We start from the raw sequence: 20,290 nt of genomic DNA, 5'->3' as shown, positions 1-20,290 counted from the left end.
AAGGTGATGGCACTGAAAAGTTCCAGTGGTTAAAAAAGGAATCAAAACCACATTAGGTGGGCAGTGGAAAGTGTGCTGAAAAATTCATGGAGGAGGTCAAGTTTTAGAAACCCAGAAAGTTACAATTCTAGCCATCTTGATTGGATAATATTTGGACAGGCATATCCCTATCACTTTCAAAAGATAATACTGTTTTAGTCTCCCCACAAACAAACAAACAAACACGAGTCAACCTTTCTTTCTATTCTGGACCAATCATGAATTACAACACCGAGTCCCTGTGTGCCTCCTGCTGACCTGCGCCCTAACTTCTGCGTCTGTGTGCCTAGGGTAGCTTAGAATGTTCGCTGTCGTGATCGCCTTTATTAGTTTACTAATAAAAAGTTAAAAAAAAAATACTGTGTTTGGGGTAAGGTCACAATTTCAGCTAATCGGAGGAGAGTGGAAAGGAGGCACTGCCTTCGAGACTCTGTAAGCTCCCCGTCTTGTGATTCTTCGCCTTGCTCAACATCCTCTTCTCGCTGCTGGAGTTGGTTGGCTGCTCCCTGGCAGACGTATTGATCGTCTGATGAATGGAATCCACATCAGCATGCGCAGGAAGATGCAGCTGATCTTCAAAAACATCCTCGCCTGGACCGCCCCCCCGGGGAACAAGATCAAAAACATCCTCGCCTGGCCCGGCCCCCCGGGGAAGAAGATCAAAAACATCCTCGCCTGGCCCGGCCCCCCGGGGAAATTCATGCTGCAGCCGGGGCCTGGGAGGCACCATCAGCTCTGTGAGGCCGTTGCCGCTAAGATCGCTTGCAAGATGATTTCTCTCTTCGTGCTCCGTCCACGTGTCAGTTTTATGATTTCTCCAGTGTTCAGAATTCAAACGACTCACTTCGGGAATGTCGTTGTTCCATTCAAGTTTCGTCTCTGGACTGAATGTTGGTTGGTTCAAAGGCAGGGTTCGAAGGTCAGCCGGCCAGGTCCAGTAAGGCGCTTCCCCAAGCGTAGGACTCGGGTCCTCATCTGACTCCGCGGAAGCTCTCTCTACCGGCGCCGAGAGCTCCGCAGATCCAGCCAGGGACCCATCACTTTGAGCAGTTGCAGTCTTATTTGTTTTGTCTTGCTCCTGGTGGCTGTTCAGCAGTGCAAATACTCTATCTACATCCTTCAAGTAATTAGTCCAGTCAGCCAGACTAAGTGTATAGTTTTGTCTGTACTCATAGACACTTTTGTTCACTCTATATAAATCCTCCAGACCTTGCCAGTTGACATCTGCAGCGAGGCCGGGCGGATTAACCTTCCCATCCATCCCATAACTGTCCTCTGCGAAAAGAGAGAAAGAGGTGGATCATTAGGGGAGAAAGTATTTCTTACTTATCGGACAAGCAACTTACATCGTTTTTAGCAGGGCAAATCCATTTGAAATACAATGCTAAAAAGTATTTTCCCCTAGTCATTTGTTGTCAGGGAGGGGACTTAGGTTACAGAAGCGATTGAACAGTAACAAAAAATTGGAAAGAGGCACAAACAAGTGCAAACCTCTATGATGAGGCACAGTTGGTGATGGAAATGCATGGCATCATCCGTCAGGGGGCTGATGTTTTACTCCTGGCTCTACTCAAGGCAACTTTGCAACCAGGACATCATGTGAGTGGGGCTCTCTGAGTCTTGGTCCCTCATCTGTCAGATGCGAGCATAGTTGTGTGATGGAACCTTTACCATCTACATGGTTTCTGGGCGAATGATGAATTTGAAAGTGTTTTATTTATTTATTTGAGAGAGAGAGAATGAGAGAGAGCACATGAGAGGGGGGAGGGTCAGAGGGAGAAGCAGACTCCCTGCCGAGCAGGGAGCCCGATGCGGGACTCGATCCAGGGACTCCAGGATCATGACCTAAGCCGAAGGCAGTCGCCCAACCAACTGAGCCACCCAGGCGCCCTGAAAGTGTTTTAATGTAAGAGGCAATGCTTAGACATTTTTATGCTACCTGGCACTCCGTATAAAAACAAATGTCAATGCAATTAAACTCTTCAAATCCAATGCTTGAATCTGTTTCTTTGATTTTGTTTTTGCCCTAAAAGTTCTCTGCTCCAGATAAGTCAAACTTTGAGTGGTTTCCACAGTGTACAAAGAACACACCAGCTTTCTCTCTCTCTCAGATCTTTCTACATCACCAAGGTGACTACAGTCCTGTGGAAAATAGCATCTTTTCTCTTGTTATGTCCAAGTACCATTTAGAAAGAGGCAGCCTGGATTAATGTGATCAACTATGCACAAAGCAATACAGACCAGCAGGAAGAATAAGTAAAACTACACAAAACTACACTCTCAGTAAACTAGAAGATAGAAAATTATGTAATCTTCAAACAACCTGTAAGTTAAAAAAAAAAAAGTTAATATGCAATCTCAACAGAGCTGTATGTCGCACTCTGGGCACAAGCCCTGGGAAAACGGTATAGACGAGAGAAGCAGGAAATGAGGTTGCAGCCAAGAACTGAGTTGAAGCCATCGCTGGAAAGCATGTCAACCTGATGTAGAAAAGACTGTACGAATCCTCGTAAACCGCGGTGCAGATGAGGAAGAGACTCAGAAGTGGGCATGAATCGAGGTGGCAGTCAGAAAGGGAGGGAGGAAAGGACACAAAGCAAGAAGCAACATCCTTTGGAAACTGGGAGATAAAGGAAAAGGGCAGCAAAAGGGGGGAAATGTCAGATCCTGTAAGGAAAAAAGAGAAAGAAAAAACGAAGACATACAACCTCCCCTACTCCCATCCCCAAATAATAATAAAATAAAATAGTAAAAAGATAGTAGACTTGGTTACACCCACTAGAAAGGATCCTCTTAAACTAGAAATCTTATAAATACTTGAAATCCATGAAATTAAGAAAAGAAACCCAAATCTAGACAAAATTGTTATAAAAGAAAATAGAAAATAACAAAATCTATCATCCTATGAAAATGCCAAATGCCCTGCCAAAATAAACCATAAAGTGAAGAAAACCACAATACAACATTGCCAAGTAAATTAAGTGTTTTCAATCAAGCACCCCAGGGTGTGAAAACCATCTTAAATCAGAAATTAAAGTACAAACCAAGGATCTTAAAACCATCCAAGCTCTTTTTCAAGTATCAAGGCTACAGAAAAAACAGGTCTAAAAATTAAACTGTAAGAATGCAGGGAACACTGTCCACATCAGCTTTTCTTGAACAGTCTTCATCCAACCAAGAAATCACTGGAGAAATTTCAGCAAAAACATTGATGCTGAGCATTTAATGTACTTATCAGATTTAGGAGTACTTGATAAAGGTAGGAGAAGGGTTGAAAGATAATATATACATTTTATATGACAAAGTAAAAATAATGTAACTAGAAATGGGAGGGAAGAGAGAAAAGCTGAAAGAGAAGAAGCTCATTGAGAGCTGATTTGAAATAATAGTTGGGAGTCAAAGAACATCATTAAAAACTGATCAATGAGATAATACAAGATTAAATAAGAAACAGGGACTAAGGGCATTAAAACGTTTAAGTTCAAAAGCAACCAATAGGACAAAAATACAAATCCTACAAAGTTCCAAAGGGGGAGGGGGAGGCAACCATCTTTATAAAGAAGAAACTATCTGTAAAAGATGCCAAGTGAAATACATGGAAACATAATAATAAGTGATAATCTAAGACAGGCCAAGTGGACTAAAAATAAATACGAATCTAGAAGACCTAAATACATAATCAGTCAGGTAGTTCTCATTTAAATGTGTCCAATAGTATACTCCTAGGGTAGAAGTCACACCTTCTCAAACACACATAGAAATTCACATTATTTGATTATGTGTTAGGTTACACACACACAAAAAATCAGTAAGTTGCATAAAATAGAAATATTACAAACACTCTGACACAATACAATGAAACAAGAAATTAATAACATTAAAACAACAAGAAAGCCCTTTTACCTGGAAGCTGACAAACATATCTGGGTGAAAAGGAAAATACAAACCTGGAAGTGCAGAATTAAAGAAAATGATAATGAAAACGCTATGTATTAGAACCTATGACGCATAAGGCATGATACTTATGCATCATTTTAAGCATTCTTAGCCTTAAACACTTTTATCATGAAAAATAAATGCATTTTTTAAAGATTTTATTTATTCTTTTGAGACACAGAGATACAGAGAGAGAGAGAGAGTATGAGCAAGGGGAGAGGCAGAGGGAGAGGGAGAGGGAGAAGCCCGCTCCCTGCTGAGCCAGGAGCCCGATGTGGGGCTCGATCCCAGGACCCTGGGATCATGAGCTGAGCCGAAGGCAGACGCTTAACCATCTGAGCCACCCAGGCGTCCTGAAAAAATAAATGAATTAAACCCCAAACTCAAAAGAGCTGCAGAAAGAACAATGTAAATCAAAAGAAAGCACCAGGAAGGAAATAATAAAAGTGAAAGCAAAAATTAATGAGGTAGAGAACAGAAGAATGCCATATCTAACTAATAAATCAAAATCCTGGTTCTTAAAGAAAGTATCAAAACAGACAATCAATCACTAGTTCAGCTACTTGAGAAAAAGGGGATAAAGTTCACATAACATGAAATAAAAAATGACAAGGGAGAAATAATCATTGAAATCTACAAAATTTAAAACATGAGAGACCACTTTGTAGACCTCAAAGCAAATGAATTAGAAAACCCAGATGAAACAAAGAGTTGCCCGGAAAAATAGTTCATTGAAATTGACTTGCGGCACCTGGGTGGCTCAGTCGTTAAGCATCTGCCTTTGGCTCAGGTCATGATCCCAGGATCCTCGGATCGAGCCCCACATCAGGCTCCCTGCCCAGGGGGAAGCCTGCTCCTCCCTCTCCCACTCCCCCTGCTTGTGTTCCCTCTCTTGCTATGTCTCTCTCTGTTAAATAAATAAATAAAATCTTAAAAAAAAAAAAAGGAAAAAAGAAATTGGCCCAATTGAAAGTTTAGATAAAGCAATTTCCAAAGGGAAAGAAAGGTTATTAAGAAACTACGAAGATGCACCAGGTCCCTTGGTTTCACAGGAGAATTTTACCAAGCCTTCAAAGAGAAGAGAATCTGAATGCTGGACAAACTGTTTTAAAGCATAGAAAATCAAAGAAAATTTTCAAACTCTTTTTATGAAGCAACTATAACATTGTTAGCTGTGGTAGGGAGAAAGATGTCCACATCCTAATCCTAGAAACTGTGGATATGTTACTTTCCATGGCACAAGGGACTTGGCAGATGTGATTTAAATTACGCTGATATGTGGAGATTATTCTGAAGGATCCAGATGGGGCCAGTGTAACCACAAAAGTCCTTAGTTGGGAAAAGGAGGCAAGGGAGTGACAAGATGCGAGCCCAGAAGCCTAGGTCTGAGACACACACACGTGCGTGCACATGCGCACACAGACACACACAGATTGAGATCTGAAGATCCTACACTACCAGCTCTGAAGATGGGGGAAAGGGCCCTGGGCAAGGAATGTAGGGAGCCTCCAGAAGCTGGGAAAGACAAGGAAAGGGATCCTTTTTTAGAGCTCTCGGAAGGAACACAGACGTGCTCACCCTATGATTTTAGCCCAGTAACACCCATTTTTGGACTTCTGACCACTAAAAATAAAAGAATAAATTTGTGTTGTTTAAGACAGTGTGGTGATTTGTTACAGCAGCAATAGAAAACTAATACAATACCTAAAAAGGTAACACTAGTACAAACAAAAAGAAAATTATGGACTGGTATTATTTATTAATATAATACAAAAATCCTAAATAAAATATTACTGAAGAGAATTCAATATTATATTAAGAAAATAAGACATGATGACCTAGTGGAATGTATTCCAGGAATGAAAGGTTGGCTCATTCTTAGCAAATCTGTTAATATAATATATCATACTGGAAAATCTGTATAATATAATATAATATAATATAATATAATATAATTGGAATGTAATATATCATATTGGAAGATCTTTGTAATAGAATAGAATAGAATTGAATTGGAATATAATATATCATATTGGAATATATCATATTGGAATATAACATCATATTGGAAAATTGAAAGAGAAAAATTATTTGAGCATCTCCATAGATGCTGAAAAGGCCTTTGACAAATTCAATATTCATTAGTAATAAAAACACTAAAAAAAAAAAAATCAATGGCTAGTTCCTTAACATGATGAAGATGTATACAACTTAGTCCTAAACCTCCCTCTCACTTAATGGGGAAATCTGAAAAGCATTTTCAAAAAATCAGGAGCAAGATAACATTGTACTGGAAGTATTAGTTCATTCAGTCCAACAGGAGGGATCAATCAGAGCCAACAAATTAGAAAAGAAGCAAAGCTATCTCTATTCACAAATGTACGACAAGTACAACTGGAAAACCCAAGAGAATCGATGACAAAATTAACTCAAAAGTAGAAATATTTTTTAAAGTAGCAGGATATAAAATTAATATACAGAAATCGATAGCCCTCATATACACAAATGAGAATACGAAGAGGTTTTAATGATGGAGGAAAACCCTATTCACAACAGTAAGAGAGAAGCTAAAATACTTATGAATAAACTTACCAAGAAATGTGCAAAACCTCTAAGAAGTGAGTTTAGAAAGCTCCTGAGAGACCTAGAAATTTACTTAACCAGGTGGAAAGATAGCTTTTGTTCCTGGATAGAAGACTCAGCATTGTAAAGGTACAAGTTCTTCCTGATAATCCTTTCAAAAACCAGATAAAGGGCATACGACATAACCAGATAATCTACAAAAGGAAAGTAACATGGCCTTTAAACTTTCAAAAACATGTTCAACTTTACTCATAATAAGAGCAATACAAATCCAAACAATACTGAGATACCCTTTCTTTCTCATTCAATTGGAAAAAAATTTAAAAGCTTGACAGCTGTTGAAAGCAGACACTCATATACTGATGATGGGAATGCAAAATGGTGCAAACCATATGGAGGGAAATTTGGCAGCATTTAATATGTCCATATAGGCATTTACTTTTGACCCAGTAATCCCACAACTAGGAATTTACTCTGAAGATATCTTCAAGAACATGAAACATATTTGCCCAAGGTTCTTTACTGCAGCACAATTTGTAATTGCAAAATATGAGAAGAACTGAAATCTCATACATAAAAGAGTGGCTGAATAAATTACGGTACAGCCACACAGTAGATTACTATGAAGAAGTGAAAAAGAGAATGGGAAGATCTCTATGAACTGATGGAGAGGATAGATTTTAAAGTGACAATAGTAATTTAAGTGAAAAAGAAACCAAGTGTAATACTGTATATATAGTATGCTACCCTCGAGGTAAGAAAGTAAGAGAAATCAAATATCACCATCTGCTTACTACTGCAACAAAAACACAGCAAGGTAAAACAGAAACTGATGAGTCTGGTTACCTACGTCCCACGTGTGGGAAGAGCTGGTGGGAAGGACTAACATTTCTCTCCATATGCTTTTGGCAGTTTCGACTTTTGGAACTATGTTAAAGTATTACACACTGAAAAAGAAAATTACACTACCAGTGATGAGAAAAAATAGACCCAAAAATGGAATACAGACGGAAATAAACAAACCTTGGTCTATTTCAAATGAGTAACAGAACCACAATAAAGGAGGAGGTAGCAGGGAGCCAGCCCCAGTAACTCCAAACACAGTGCTATTTTTTTCTCCTTCTAAAGACAGAAGGACCTGCAAAATATCCTGAGCTCTAGTTAGCAGGTTTGTGTTTACAGATGTAGGATCTAGCAATTCGGAACTCGCTTTCTGTGTGCTGTAGCATTTAACAGATGAGTCAATCCTTTGAGGATAATGGGAACTAGACTTCTTAAAGCTGGAAAAGGAAGTTACCACATAGAAACTAGAAGACTAGAATGAATCTTGAGCTGTTGAGTTAGAATTAGAGGTATCAGTATGAACATATGGTTTTTAATATATCTAGGTAGCTACGTCCACACATTCTCTGCATCTATAGAAAGAGGAATGGCTGTCAATACCCGTGCGTGTGTATTTTAGCTCTGTCCACCCAAAGGGTCTACATACAAAGATGCTTCTGTAACAATTTTATGCACCTCAAACCCAGATCTTGGGTCCAAATGCCACTCCCCACTTAAAAGGAACTGGGGATCTTTGGGGAAATGGCTGATTCCAGATGTGGGGGAGTGAAACTTCAAGGTGAACTTGGAACATAGTTAGGCTTGAAAGCAATGGAGCGCTCAAAAGATGATGGGGACACCCCAAAAGGACATGGAAGCCACCTGAAGGGACACCATTGACTAAAACTGGGATATTTTGATCATCAAAATAAATAATGGTAGCAAAAGGTTTTCCATGCGATAAAATAAGGATCTATGAATCCTTATTGCTATACATCCATATATACATATAAACGAGAAAAGGGCATTTTTTTCTCTATGGCAGAGTACCACTTAAGAAATGTAGCAAGAATAATGAAGTTGGAAAAAATCATCATTTTGCAGTCATCAAAATGCTTAAGGCAAGAATTATGAATTCCTCAAAAGCTAGTGGATGAATTACTAATTAAAGAAGGAAAAATAGTAATTTTATAGTGGATTAACCTAGCAAACCACCTCTGAATCAAGTAATCAAAGGTAAGACCACCAAACAGATGTCATGGATCTCCTTATAAAATATCTTGAGGGATGCCTGGGTGGCTCAGTGGGCTGGGTGTCCGACTTTTGATTTTGGCTCAGGTCATGATCTCAGGGACGTGAGATCGAGCCCCACGGCGAGCTCCACACTCAGCCCAAAATCTGCTTGAGATTCTCTCTCTCCCTCTCCCTCTGCCCTTCCCCCACTCTCTTTCAAATAAATAAATAAATATATCTTAAAAAAAAAAAAAAGATATACCGGAGTGCACACTTCCACGTTTATGGCATTCCTTCAGAAATGCACAATTTTAGTCCAATCACGAGGAAATACCAGAAAAACCCCAACTGGGGGACATTTTACAGAATAACTGGCCTGTATACTTTAGAATGTCATGAATAGTAATGAAAAGTCGAGGAACTATTCCAGATGGAAAGAGACCTAAAAGACATGACAATTTACTACAATGTGTGATTCCGGATTGGATCCCTGACCAGAAAAACAAAATCCTCTCCAAACCATAAATATGACATTATGGGACAATTGGCAATATTTGAATAAGGACTGTGGACTAGATAATAGCCTTGTATCAGTGTTAAATTGCCTGATTTTGGTAAGTGTACAAGAGTTACGTAAGAATGTTTTTGTTCTTGGGAAATATGTACTAAAGCTCTTATATATAAAAAAACATGATATCGGCAAATTATAAATGATTCAGGGAAAAAAAAAAAAAAGAAGAAGTATGTGTGTGTATGTGGAAAAAGAGCCGGAGAACAAGGGAAAACAATAAGGCAAATGGGGTAAAATTTCTTGGAAGTGTTCTTGCAAGTTTTCTGTACATGCACCATTGTATCAAAACATTAAGTCAAAATCCTTGTTAGACATTAGAACTAAATTGTCCGCATTTCCGTCCTGGTTTCTGCCAGTCCTCATGTCACAAAAGGAGCCCTCTTTCTTGGGCCATTCTGAAGTTCTTTATTCGGGGAGCAAACGTATGAATAGGTTTGTTCTGAAAAATGAATTTTTGGAATAAAAGTGGATGATTTCAAGTTCCAGGTAATTCTCACCCAACCTGGGAAACAGAAAGGTTGTAAAACCCCTAAGAGAAATTCAAAAGCACACGCAGGTCTCAAGCTGAGTCGCATTTCTTTCTGGATGGCACTTATTTACTTTTAAAAGCATGACCACATAATTAGGGGCACCAGGGGTAGCTTAGTCTGTTAAGCTTCAGACTCTTGCTTTGGGCTCAGGTCGTGATCTCAGGGTCATGAGATCAAACTCCGTGTCAGGCTCTGCGCTCAGCAGGGAATCTGCTTGAGATCCTCTCTCCCTCTGCCTCTCCCCCTGCTTCCTCTCCCTGAAAAAAATAAATACATCTTTAAAAACATGACCAGTAATTATGTCCCCCTCTACACGTGGGTAGCAGAGACCACGTATGCGTGGAATTGTAACTCTTCTGGAGCAGTTCTAATCCACAAGGACTACTGGTGTCCTACGAAGCAGAAAGAGTAGTTTCTACAGAGACTGCCTGATGCCTACCGACTTCAGCGGCCTGCTCTGTTCTTACTCCGCACATGGCCTCTGACGAAGCGTCACCAAAACAGTGGCGTTTCCTGAAAACACCAGGCTCTCTCCCTCCTCAGCACTGGCATTTATTCCTAGAATGTGCTTCCCTGCCTCAGCATCTGAGTCGGCGCTCAGCCTTCAAAATGAAATTTGAGCATCACTCCCTCCACAATTTCCTGGCCCTCTTCTTCACGTCCTCGGGTTTCCTCAGCACGGTGGGAGGCCCTCCATTACAGCCCCCACCTCTAGATGATTCTGGGTACTTGTGCTCAACAGCAAACTTTGACTTTCACCGGGCTAGGTGTCTCTCATTTCAAGGGGCAAACAATAGGTCAGTCAGAAGCCTTGTAATTCCGTTGATCGCTGCTCACTGGAGGGATGTTTTCGTTGACATGGCTATATTCCCCTCCCAGCTTTCAGTTCTGAGGGCAATCATTTGATTTTCAAAATTGAGAGAGCCTCAGCAGAGTATCTGCACTAACACATATCCATTCCTTTCTCCTAAGCCCTTCCCTGTTTTTCTGTGTCCCCTTTGAATGTTTTTCTGAAGGCACAGGGATTCCAATATTTGGGACCAAAGCGGTGTGCCTTGTGCGTGACATCCAGGCTGCTTGAAACACAGCATGTTTTAGACTGAAATGGAATTTGCTTTGAGTTTTGAAATTTCAGAGACTCTGAATTCGGTGTCCTGTAAAATAACTAAGAGCCAATCAATCGTAAATACCTTTTTATTTGTTATGCATAGAAGATTTCTAGCGCACTAATTTTATTGAATTGCAAGAACACCTATTTATTTCACAAATACAAGACTATGAACGTTCAGCTAAGAAGGCAGTGTAGAACTATAAATAGTAAGTTATGTCATTTATCTATAGATGAGTAACTTTGTATAGTCAATGGCTGATTAAAAGCGCATACCTGCTTATGGGGGCAAATGAACATAATTTTCCCTCTTTCTTAATATTTCATTATTTTAAAAAGCCCACTAATTTTATTACCCATTAATGTGAAGGTAAATGTCCTTCAAAATTCTGGGGTTCTTTGATATTTCTCTCACTATTCAACTTTATTACCAAACATCGTTCATAGAATAATATACATTCAGGGCTTACATGTGCTAAGCACTTTTCAGATATCAGCTCATGTAATCCTTATGTATTATTATGTATATGTATAAGATCACCTTTTTACAGATGAGAAAATGAAGTTAGAAGGTTAAATTGTTTGAGAGAATCAGCACAGTATGGAGATTAAAAGCACATGCTAGCTTCAGACTCCTTGGGTAGGTACTCCATCATTTATCAGCTATATAATCTTGGGAAAGTTACTTGGTCTATCTGTGACTCAATTTTCTCATCAATTAAATGGGGCTAACAGTGCTGCCCTTATAAAGTTATTGTGACGTTTAAGTGATTTAACATATGTAAAGTACTTAGGAGAGTGTGGGAACAATGTAAGTCAGGTAATACTGCTAGAAATTGTCCCCAAATTGGGAGGCAATGGAGCCAGACCTTGTGACTAACCCCACCCACAAAACTGTCCTCACAACTATGTATGTCACCTAATCTGATCGACCCAAATCCTCTCTTATTTCTCACAGTTTATAACACTCTTGAATATCTCCCTATTGCATTCAGGATAAAGATCCAATCTTCTGACACAGTCTGCAACCAGGGTGACCAAATTGTCTAGATTGCCTGGGATGATCCCAGTTTATGTCTGTTGGACTTGCATCCTCTTCCATTTAGCATTTGTCCAGAATTTTTGGAATTTTAGTTTAGAAAATCATTTTTAAATACAATTATTTCATAAATCCACTGATCAAGTCATTGGTTAGCAAATACAGGTATCAAATTTAGATAATTTTAATTATTTTTATTACCCCTTCCAGGTGGAAATATCCTTGTTTGGAAGACAAATTCTGTGGGTCACGCTATATATAACACTCTTCATGAAAACAGCGCTGTTGACCCCTTCTGCTTATCCCACAATTCCCTTCCTTGTCCTTACTTTAAATTGATCACAATACCCCCAAATGAATCTTGCCTTTGAAAAAACACTCTCTTCTAGTTGGACTGGTTTTCTTCCTTCAATATCCTATTCTAGATCATGCTAGGGTTGCCTTCCACATGCAGCATTAAATGCCGCCTCCCTGGGAAGCTTCCCAGGATTCCCTGGGGTTGGGTTAGGGGCCCCACAAGGCTCTTATAGCGTCATGTCTTTCCCTGTCAGAGCACTTTGTTTTCTGTGTTGTAATGATAATACTTGCTATGTTCTCCTAGAAGGCAGTGGCTTGCATAGAGGTGGCCATGTAGATTCTTTCCTTCTTTAGTTATTGAATGGATGAAAGAGATTGATTTCTCCCCTTCTCATCTTCCTCTCAATTTTGAAGCTGATTACAGGTAAATTTCACTCCTCAGTTTGGAGGAAAGGGTCTTCAAGTCCTGCAACATGTTTGTTTCTTCTTCTATGGTACAAGAAACAAGGCACTGGAAGTAGAATCACTACTGGAAAAGTAAGACCAAATTCTAGAATTCTTTGGGAGCTTAGATGAATCCTGACTTGTCCCTGCCCCTGATTCTGACCAGCATGGCCACGGGTGTGTTGGCACCATGCCACCAGTTGGCATGGCCTGTCTAGCAGAGCTTTGGCTGGATTTCAGTGCCTGCATCCCACACAGCGGCCCTGCCTCTGACCCACACCCTAACAACTCTGACCCTCAGTCCTCTGCTACTTGAGGAGGCTGGTCCCTTTAACCCCAATCCCTGACTTGACCCAACTCCTGGTCAAGCATCTTAAACAGAAAAGTCCAATGGGGCTAGCAAGGCAGCTTACGAATAAAATGCGCTTAGACAGTGATGCATGTCAATTATTTTTCAACAGAACTGGAAAGAAATATGGAGACAAAAAATCAATATAATGGAGTTCTGAGATGTGACAGAGAGAAGAGAACCAGGTGAAGCTTCGTTAAAGTAACACAGAGCAGGGTAGTGGAGGTTGGGTTCTGTCCTTCACGAAGTCCAGGCAGTTCAGAAAAAAGACTGAACTCTGGATTACCAAAGAGTGATGAACGAGATGGCGGTGGTGCTGATGAGTGTCTCTTTTTGTGTCTCTTATAAAATATAGGAACATTCTTTGGAATTATGATGTCACTATTCCCTTTCAAGTACTCTCTCCTTCATGTTAACGTTTTGCATCCCATGTACACCTTACTAATAAGACTCATCATTACTGGGGCTTCCATTCTCATCTACTTACTAAGCAAGGCAGGACTTGAACCCAAGGCAGACTGGCTACTAATCAGGCTCTAACACACAGCTAGCTCACCTACATCCATCTGCAAGGCATGAGCTGTTGCCCCAGGGGAGATGAATCAAAACATGCAAAAGCAAGGTGCGCAGAAGCGTGGCTGCTGAGGGTGAAGCACAGTGTGGCCTGCTGGTCTCCAGGGTGTGGCACCCCAGGATCCAGGGAGCAGCCAGCACGAGGCCACCCAGAGCCCCCCGTCTGCCCCGCACAGCCGCTGGACGCACCCCATGCCTGCCAGGAGCATTTCCGGGACATCAAAGGGCAGCAACGTCAGTTTTCCTAAGCAATGGGAAAAATAAACACCCCCTCAACCTGTTGATCCCATTCTATTTTGCAACACAGAAATGACTGCTTTCAACTCGAGCCAAAAATGATCTCCTGAGTCATGGGGGTTACTTTCTGAGCGGTGCCCTTACTCTGTGCTTGTCCTAACTGGAAAATGACCGAGCCTCTCAGGGGGCCTGGCCTCAGGCACTGGCCACAGCCCCATCAAGAAATAAAATAAATAACGAAGTTGAACAAGGAACGGACTTGCTTTTCGAAGCCCATTTAAACAAATCTAAAGATGAATTTTTCAAAACCCACAAAATGGAAGGCAGTTAAAGCTATTATGTAGTCAATCAAGCAAGGTGAATGCTTCTGAAACACTCAGCTGAATTCTCGAATTTCAAATTCTTCAGGTTTGGTCGCTAACCAGTTTTCTCAAAGTCCTTTATAATGGAATTTTATGATTAAAAATGCATTTGATTAGTTTTCCAAAAAATAAAAATAAAAATAAAAAATCAGAATCTTCTTGAAGAATGCGGGCTTCTGAGGAAGCCTGTCAGGAGTGCTGTCACTGGAGGGCCGTGTACCCGCAGACACCATCTGGAGACGGGTTTTTCAGCAGGTCCACGTAGACAGTGGCTTGTTTGACATCTGTCCCCTTTCAGTCCACTGGGACACCGCGAGCAGGTGAGGCCACGTCAAACACCGCTTTTGGGTATCCCGAGGGTCCCCGGGTGTGACAGGCGGACACTCTCTCAGTAACCCTGTTTCATGATTTCCTGCCTGCACCGTGGCTACCCGCTGAAAGTCAGCTTGCTCCCTGCCTTACAAAACGGTGGGACCCCAAAATGCCAGTCATTCTGAGTTATAGAGTATCCTTAGATTTGTCCTTTGGTAAAGAATTCCGGGGGGGGGGGGAAGGAGGAAGGCGACAGGAAACACTCTGTCACTTTCACACACAGCCACGTTCTCAGACAGGCGACCCATCAATAACGGGTCACCAAGGCTGTGACAAAGGACCTGACGGGTGATGGATTTAGTGGTGGTGGCAGGGAAGGGAGAAGGAGGAGTCCCAGATGTCTGCCACTTATTTATGACCGGAGTGCGGTTCCACATCCCTCATCTCAAAGTTGTCCGGGGATGACTGGATGGAGAAGAGCTCTCTGACTCAGCTCTTAAGTCTTAAGTCGCCCGTTCATAGCCTTTTACCTCCAGGACAGGGAGTAAAAGAAAGCTCGACTGAAAATCCCTTCGCTGTAAAATTGAGTGCATCATAAAATAACTGTAAAGTCAATATTTAGTGTTAGGTCCGTTTAAAGTGTCACGCTTTGGAAAGGTCTTAATGTGGCCCCTGGGGGGCAGGCGAAGGAGTGCCTGTGTGTGGGATATTACCTCGTCAGCCCATATCCCGGGTGAGACCAGCTTAAGAGTGGGTTCTTCTGCTCTGTCCTATGTGTGCTGGGGGTGATGTGGGGTCGGGGTGGGGGCAGAGCCAGGAAAGGAAAGAAGACAGAGAGAAGAGAAAAAGAAGAGATACATACATGGTTATTAAGGATCCTCAAAAGCCCAGCTTTCTTTGTTTTGTTAGTTGTTTACATCTCCCCTCCCCCTACCCCTCACCTTTCCAGTTGTTTAGCTTCTGGTCAGACCAGTGAGCTGCCCTGGTAAAGGGGGAATCTGAGACTAGAGCTCAGGAGGCTGGAGGGGAGGCGGTGGGGCAGACAGGGTGCCCTGGCATGGCACCAAGGAAGTCCATGTTCCTTTGATGGATTCATCAGCGAGGGTGCCGACACGTTGTGCCTCAGTTTCCCCACCATAGAGGTGGTAAGGTCAGTCCCCTTCTGTCCCACACGGCACGTTTCTGACAAACCCACCTGAGGTCTACGCTCAGAGTGGAAAATTATCAAGGGCTGACGATGCCAGGTGTGTGGGTGCCCACCTCCAGAACACGATGAGAGAGGAAGGATGAGTGGGGGTCGGAGGAAACAAGATGGCTGGGCTGAGGCCTATTTATGAAGTTTGGGCGTGTCAGGCGGTATCGTCTCTGTGCTAATGCAAGGACCTCTCTGTCCCTGGCCCCAGCGCCTTCTCCTCACCAACCACCACCCTACAGAGCCTTCTGAATCCTTATCACCGCTGCTTTTCCCCACCCAAGTTAATTAAGGACTCTTAACAAGGAAGCACCTATTTCCTCCAACTTCAGCTTCAGAATGCTCTTGAAATTCCCATTACTCCTTTTGGGTCTTTGACATTATATTTCATAAAAATCTCGAACTAGTTTCCATGAAGCCTCTCCAGCAAATCAACGTGTAAGCACCACAAGGGAAATCATTCTCCCAACCTCTCCCCAGGGCTTCCAAAGGTCATTCTGGGTTTTTTTTTTTTTTCCCCTTTCACATCATTCCATGCTTAAAAGCATCATCTAATGAGCAAACACACATGGAGTAAATGCTCTGAGAGACATCCTGCGGTGACAGTCAGCTGATTTAAAGCAAAATGACAGATCTGCAACCAAGGACACAATCTGGAGGAGAATGCTGTTAGCACATGCATGCACCCCACACTATGCTCTGTGCAACATGGTGAGAAACGGAAATTAGTTGAAATGGCTGGATCATGCAATTATTGGGAAAAGAAGCTGCGGGGGGAGAATAAAAAAGTGTGAATACCTGTGTAGGTCATAGCTTCCTCCATCTTTATTTCCTGATATAGGAAAATACAAGAGTAATTTATGTTAGCTTTAGAACTCATAAAACCATTCACTACGTGGTTTTCCATGCACAACATCTAAATCCTAGAAAGAAATAGATTGTGTTAAATACAGACAGTGCTGGAGTCCCACAGAGCTTTTCTAGTAGACAGGTTCAAAATGAGGATTGAAAGCTATAAATAAAAAGGTCTGAGATAAAATGCAGAAGAGTTCATTTGAAACACGAGTGCAATGGGAAAGGAGGAGAGCCCATTTAAGAGCAGGAAGAGAAGTCCTTCCAGTCAGTCTCAGTACAGTGTTGGTTATTTTGAGACAAGACACTTGGAAAAAAAAAAGGGCCAATGATCATCTCCCTGAGGAATCGTCTAGAAGGTGGAGAGGACTACTTTGGGCCGAACAGCAATCACGAGCTCCCCCTGGTGTGTCATCCCAAGAGACTGTCAGACTTCTCTGGGCAGTTACGTCATCACCTGTAAGAGAGCGAGGTCTTTTGGGGGAGAAATGTCTGGGTGTAATATTTCTAGTGTTTCTAGTAACTGGTTTAATTTCTAGGCCTTATTGGGCTTCCTCCCCCCTCCCCTTTTTGGTGTGTGGAGGGCTAAGATTTGAGGAAAAGCTCAAACAGAGAAGCAAGATAATCTGAAAAGATTTGAGCTGAGTGGGGTTGTCAGACTGGACTTCTCTGCGGGCCACTCATCTGAGTAAGGTGTTAACTGAGAAGTGTTGGCTGATAGCTGTGAGGTGACCCCTCTCACAGGGTTTATAATTTCTTATGGGACCTTTGCTGCTCGAAAGCCTCAGGACCCTACAATGGTGGAGATGACAGGTGGCGGATGTTGATCTTTTGGGGAATGGACCCCCCTTCCAGTCACATGACCCTGAGACACCGGCTTTAAGGATGCTGAGAAAACCCAGCTGCACACAAGGGGTTCCTGCAGAGTGCTCCCCACTGCTGGGGAGTCCCGCTCTTTGCCCTTTTGGGGTTGGCAGGCTCTGCTGATGCCCATGCCCTTGCCAGAGCTAGCTCTTTCTCCTTCCTTCTGTGGACTGCTGGAATTTACAGTTCTACCGGAATTAGGAGAAAATCAGTATTCTCATCAACTAGGAAAGGGCAGGGACAGACTGAAAAGAACTGCGGCCCTATGAACCAAAGGAGAGATAAGTTAGTTTAACGCGGCAGCCTGGGGAGGGAACATTTGGCTGACTCCATATGGGCCCTCTAATGCTTGTTAGAGCCCAAGACAGTGCATTACTCAAGTATCTCTAGTTTCAGAGGGGAAATCCTGGTAAAAGAAATCTAATTGCCTGTGTCCGGGGCAGGGATCCCCCTGGGGCAGCTCCCAACTGTGATAAGCAGAAACAGGGCATTGGGTGTTTCCGTCCAAATTCATCTAAAAATGTAAGGATATCCCGGTTTACCTAGAGTCTATATTATGCCTGTTTGGCAGTGATGACAAATAAATCCCCCATGCTTTCGTCCCACCTGCCAGTGGATGCTTCATTCAGGAAGCTTTACTAGTAGAACAAACGTGTGGGAGAAACTGAAATAAAATGCTCACCAAATCTTTGGGCGCATTAGCTTTTTCATTAATGCTCCCAGAGGTAAACTTTGAGAACACATTATGTTCAGAACTGCCTGGAAAGTCTCCCCTGTAAGTATCCTAAACTCTGTGCATCTATGCCTAGAGACGTTTCACAGGCAGCAGAAACTCGACATAAAGAATTTACCAGGAAATACAGGAACCCCCCCCCGCCCGGCCCTTACCAACTTCCAGGCCCTTCGGTCTTGGGTTGCACTGTTTGTATCCTTGACAGCTCCTGAGCTCCATGAGTTGTACGTGTAGCTGATTCAAAATGCCCCGTTCCACCGTGTGCACTGTGTTTGTGAGCTGCGGACCAAGAGGCCAGGACAGGAAAGGTAAGCTCAGGTTCTGGCTAGTTTATTGTCAACAAACTTCATTACACGAAAATGTATCGACTTACCTGATAAGGATCTGTATTCATATCAAAATACTCCAAAAAGCCAGTGGCGAACTCACAGAAAAGAAAATTATGAGTCTCATTAACCGTACGCAAACACCAGTAGGTGTTGTTGTTAGAACTCGTGCAGGCACAGAAAGATCCCACTGTTGGTAAAAACAGAACAACGAAATGAAAAGAATGAAAAAGCAAAAAATGGAGGCAGGCTAGCCATTCTACCATTTCCTTATCTTTATACTGAAAGGGGCACATTTTCTGTCTTGTAACTACTACGTGGTTGGATGTTAAAAAAAATTATGTTTTCCCCCATCTAAACAATTTGCTGTGGGAAGAGGTGGAAAATGGGAAAAACAGTGGCAATCTATGATCATGAATACAGACTGAAGGCCAAGGTGAAGTTTTAGGCACATTAGTTTGTCCCCCACCATCAGGCAGTGGTCTCTAAAATAGGGCGAGTGAGTGGAGAATAGGAAGGAAATGATCAGAACTTGTATTTCTGGTTATTCTTACCTTTTCTTAAAAAAGGAAAAAAATAGCTGCATAGTACAGAGATGGACCTGGTGCCCTTGTTTGTTCTCTGTGTCATGGCCACACCTCAAAAATGGTGCACAGAAAGAGGGGATTAGTTGTGATCTTTGTAGCAACTTTTTTTTTTTTTTAAAGATTTATTTATTTGCGAGACGGCGCACATGCATGCGCGTGCGTGTCACAGGGAGGGGCAGAGGGAGAGGGAGAGAGAATCTCAAGTAGACTCCACGCTGAGCGCAGACCCCGACTCAGGGCTCAATCTCACGACCCTGAGATCACAACCTGAGCTGAAACCAAGAGTTGGACGCTTAACTGACTGTGCCCACCCAGATGCCCCAACAATGTTTTAACATGAAATGGGCTATGACCATGTACATGTTTTGTACCATGCAGAGGTTCACTGGTTAACTGGTGGAAAGTATATAAAACAGATGTCAAATTAAAACAAAACAAAACAAACTACCTGATCTTCTTTTATAGAAAGGCAGTTTCCAAATTTGTTGACCTTTCTTGCAATGATAATTGACTTTTAAAAATGTGCTGCCTAGCAAATATTTTTAAAACAATTGGGATAGGCCCACTTAATGAGCATTCAATGTTCATTATGTACTTTGCAGGTATTAACTCATTTCATCCTTAAAAGAACCTTAGAGACAGAAATTATGTTATTCCATTTTACAGATGGGAAAAATGAGGCACAGAGAAGTTAAGTAATTTATCCAAGGTCACACAGCTGACGAGTGGCAGCCTTAGGGGTCTGGCTAGAGGGTACACTCTCTCTTTTTTTTAAAAGATTTTATTTATTTATTTGAGAGAGAGAAGGAGCGAGAGAGAGAGAACACAAACAGGGAAGGGGAAAGGAAGAGGAGAAGCAGACTTCCTGATGAGCAGGGATCCTGATGACAGACTCAATCCCAGGACCCTGAGCTGAAGGCAGACACTTAACCAACTGAGCCACCAAGGTGCCCCTAGAGGGTATACTCTTAACCACTACATGCTACTTAACCTCCATCCAATACTTTTTTTTTAAGATTTTATTTATTTATTTGAGAGAGAGAGAGTGAGAAAAAGATAGAGAGAAAGAAGGAGAAGCAGACTTTCTGCTGAGCAGGGAGCCCACCTCGGGGCTTGATCCCAGGACCCTGGGATCACGACCTGAGCTGCAGACGCTTAACTGACTGAGCCACCAAGGTGCCCCCCCATCTAGTATTAAATACACTATCCCCTTAAGCTGAAAAAGATGTTTTAAACAATGAATGAGAAATGATTTTTTCAAATTTTGTTTTAATAGAGTTTTTAGAGCATAAAACGGTTCA

The 20,290-nt window shown here is 42.0% G+C and overlaps 1 protein-coding gene across 1 annotated transcript in view; it reads right to left on the bottom strand.

Moving 5' to 3' along the window:
* Positions 1-427: 427 nt before the first annotated feature.
* SULF1 (sulfatase 1) overlaps positions 428-20,290 on the bottom strand; it is a 78,865-nt gene continuing 59,002 nt past the window's right edge. The window contains 5 exon segments of the mRNA XM_021688370.1: positions 428-1,149; positions 1,289-1,314; positions 16,426-16,459; positions 18,232-18,355; positions 18,450-18,592. Coding sequence (XP_021544045.1) covers positions 428-1,149; positions 1,289-1,314; positions 16,426-16,459; positions 18,232-18,355; positions 18,450-18,592 — 1,049 coding nt within the window.

The sequence above is a fragment of the Neomonachus schauinslandi genome, chromosome 4 (genome assembly GCF_002201575.2).
Source record: "Neomonachus schauinslandi chromosome 4, ASM220157v2, whole genome shotgun sequence".
Lineage (NCBI taxonomy): Eukaryota > Metazoa > Chordata > Mammalia > Carnivora > Phocidae > Neomonachus > Neomonachus schauinslandi.
This window is presented reverse-complemented; position numbering and strand designations above follow the sequence as displayed.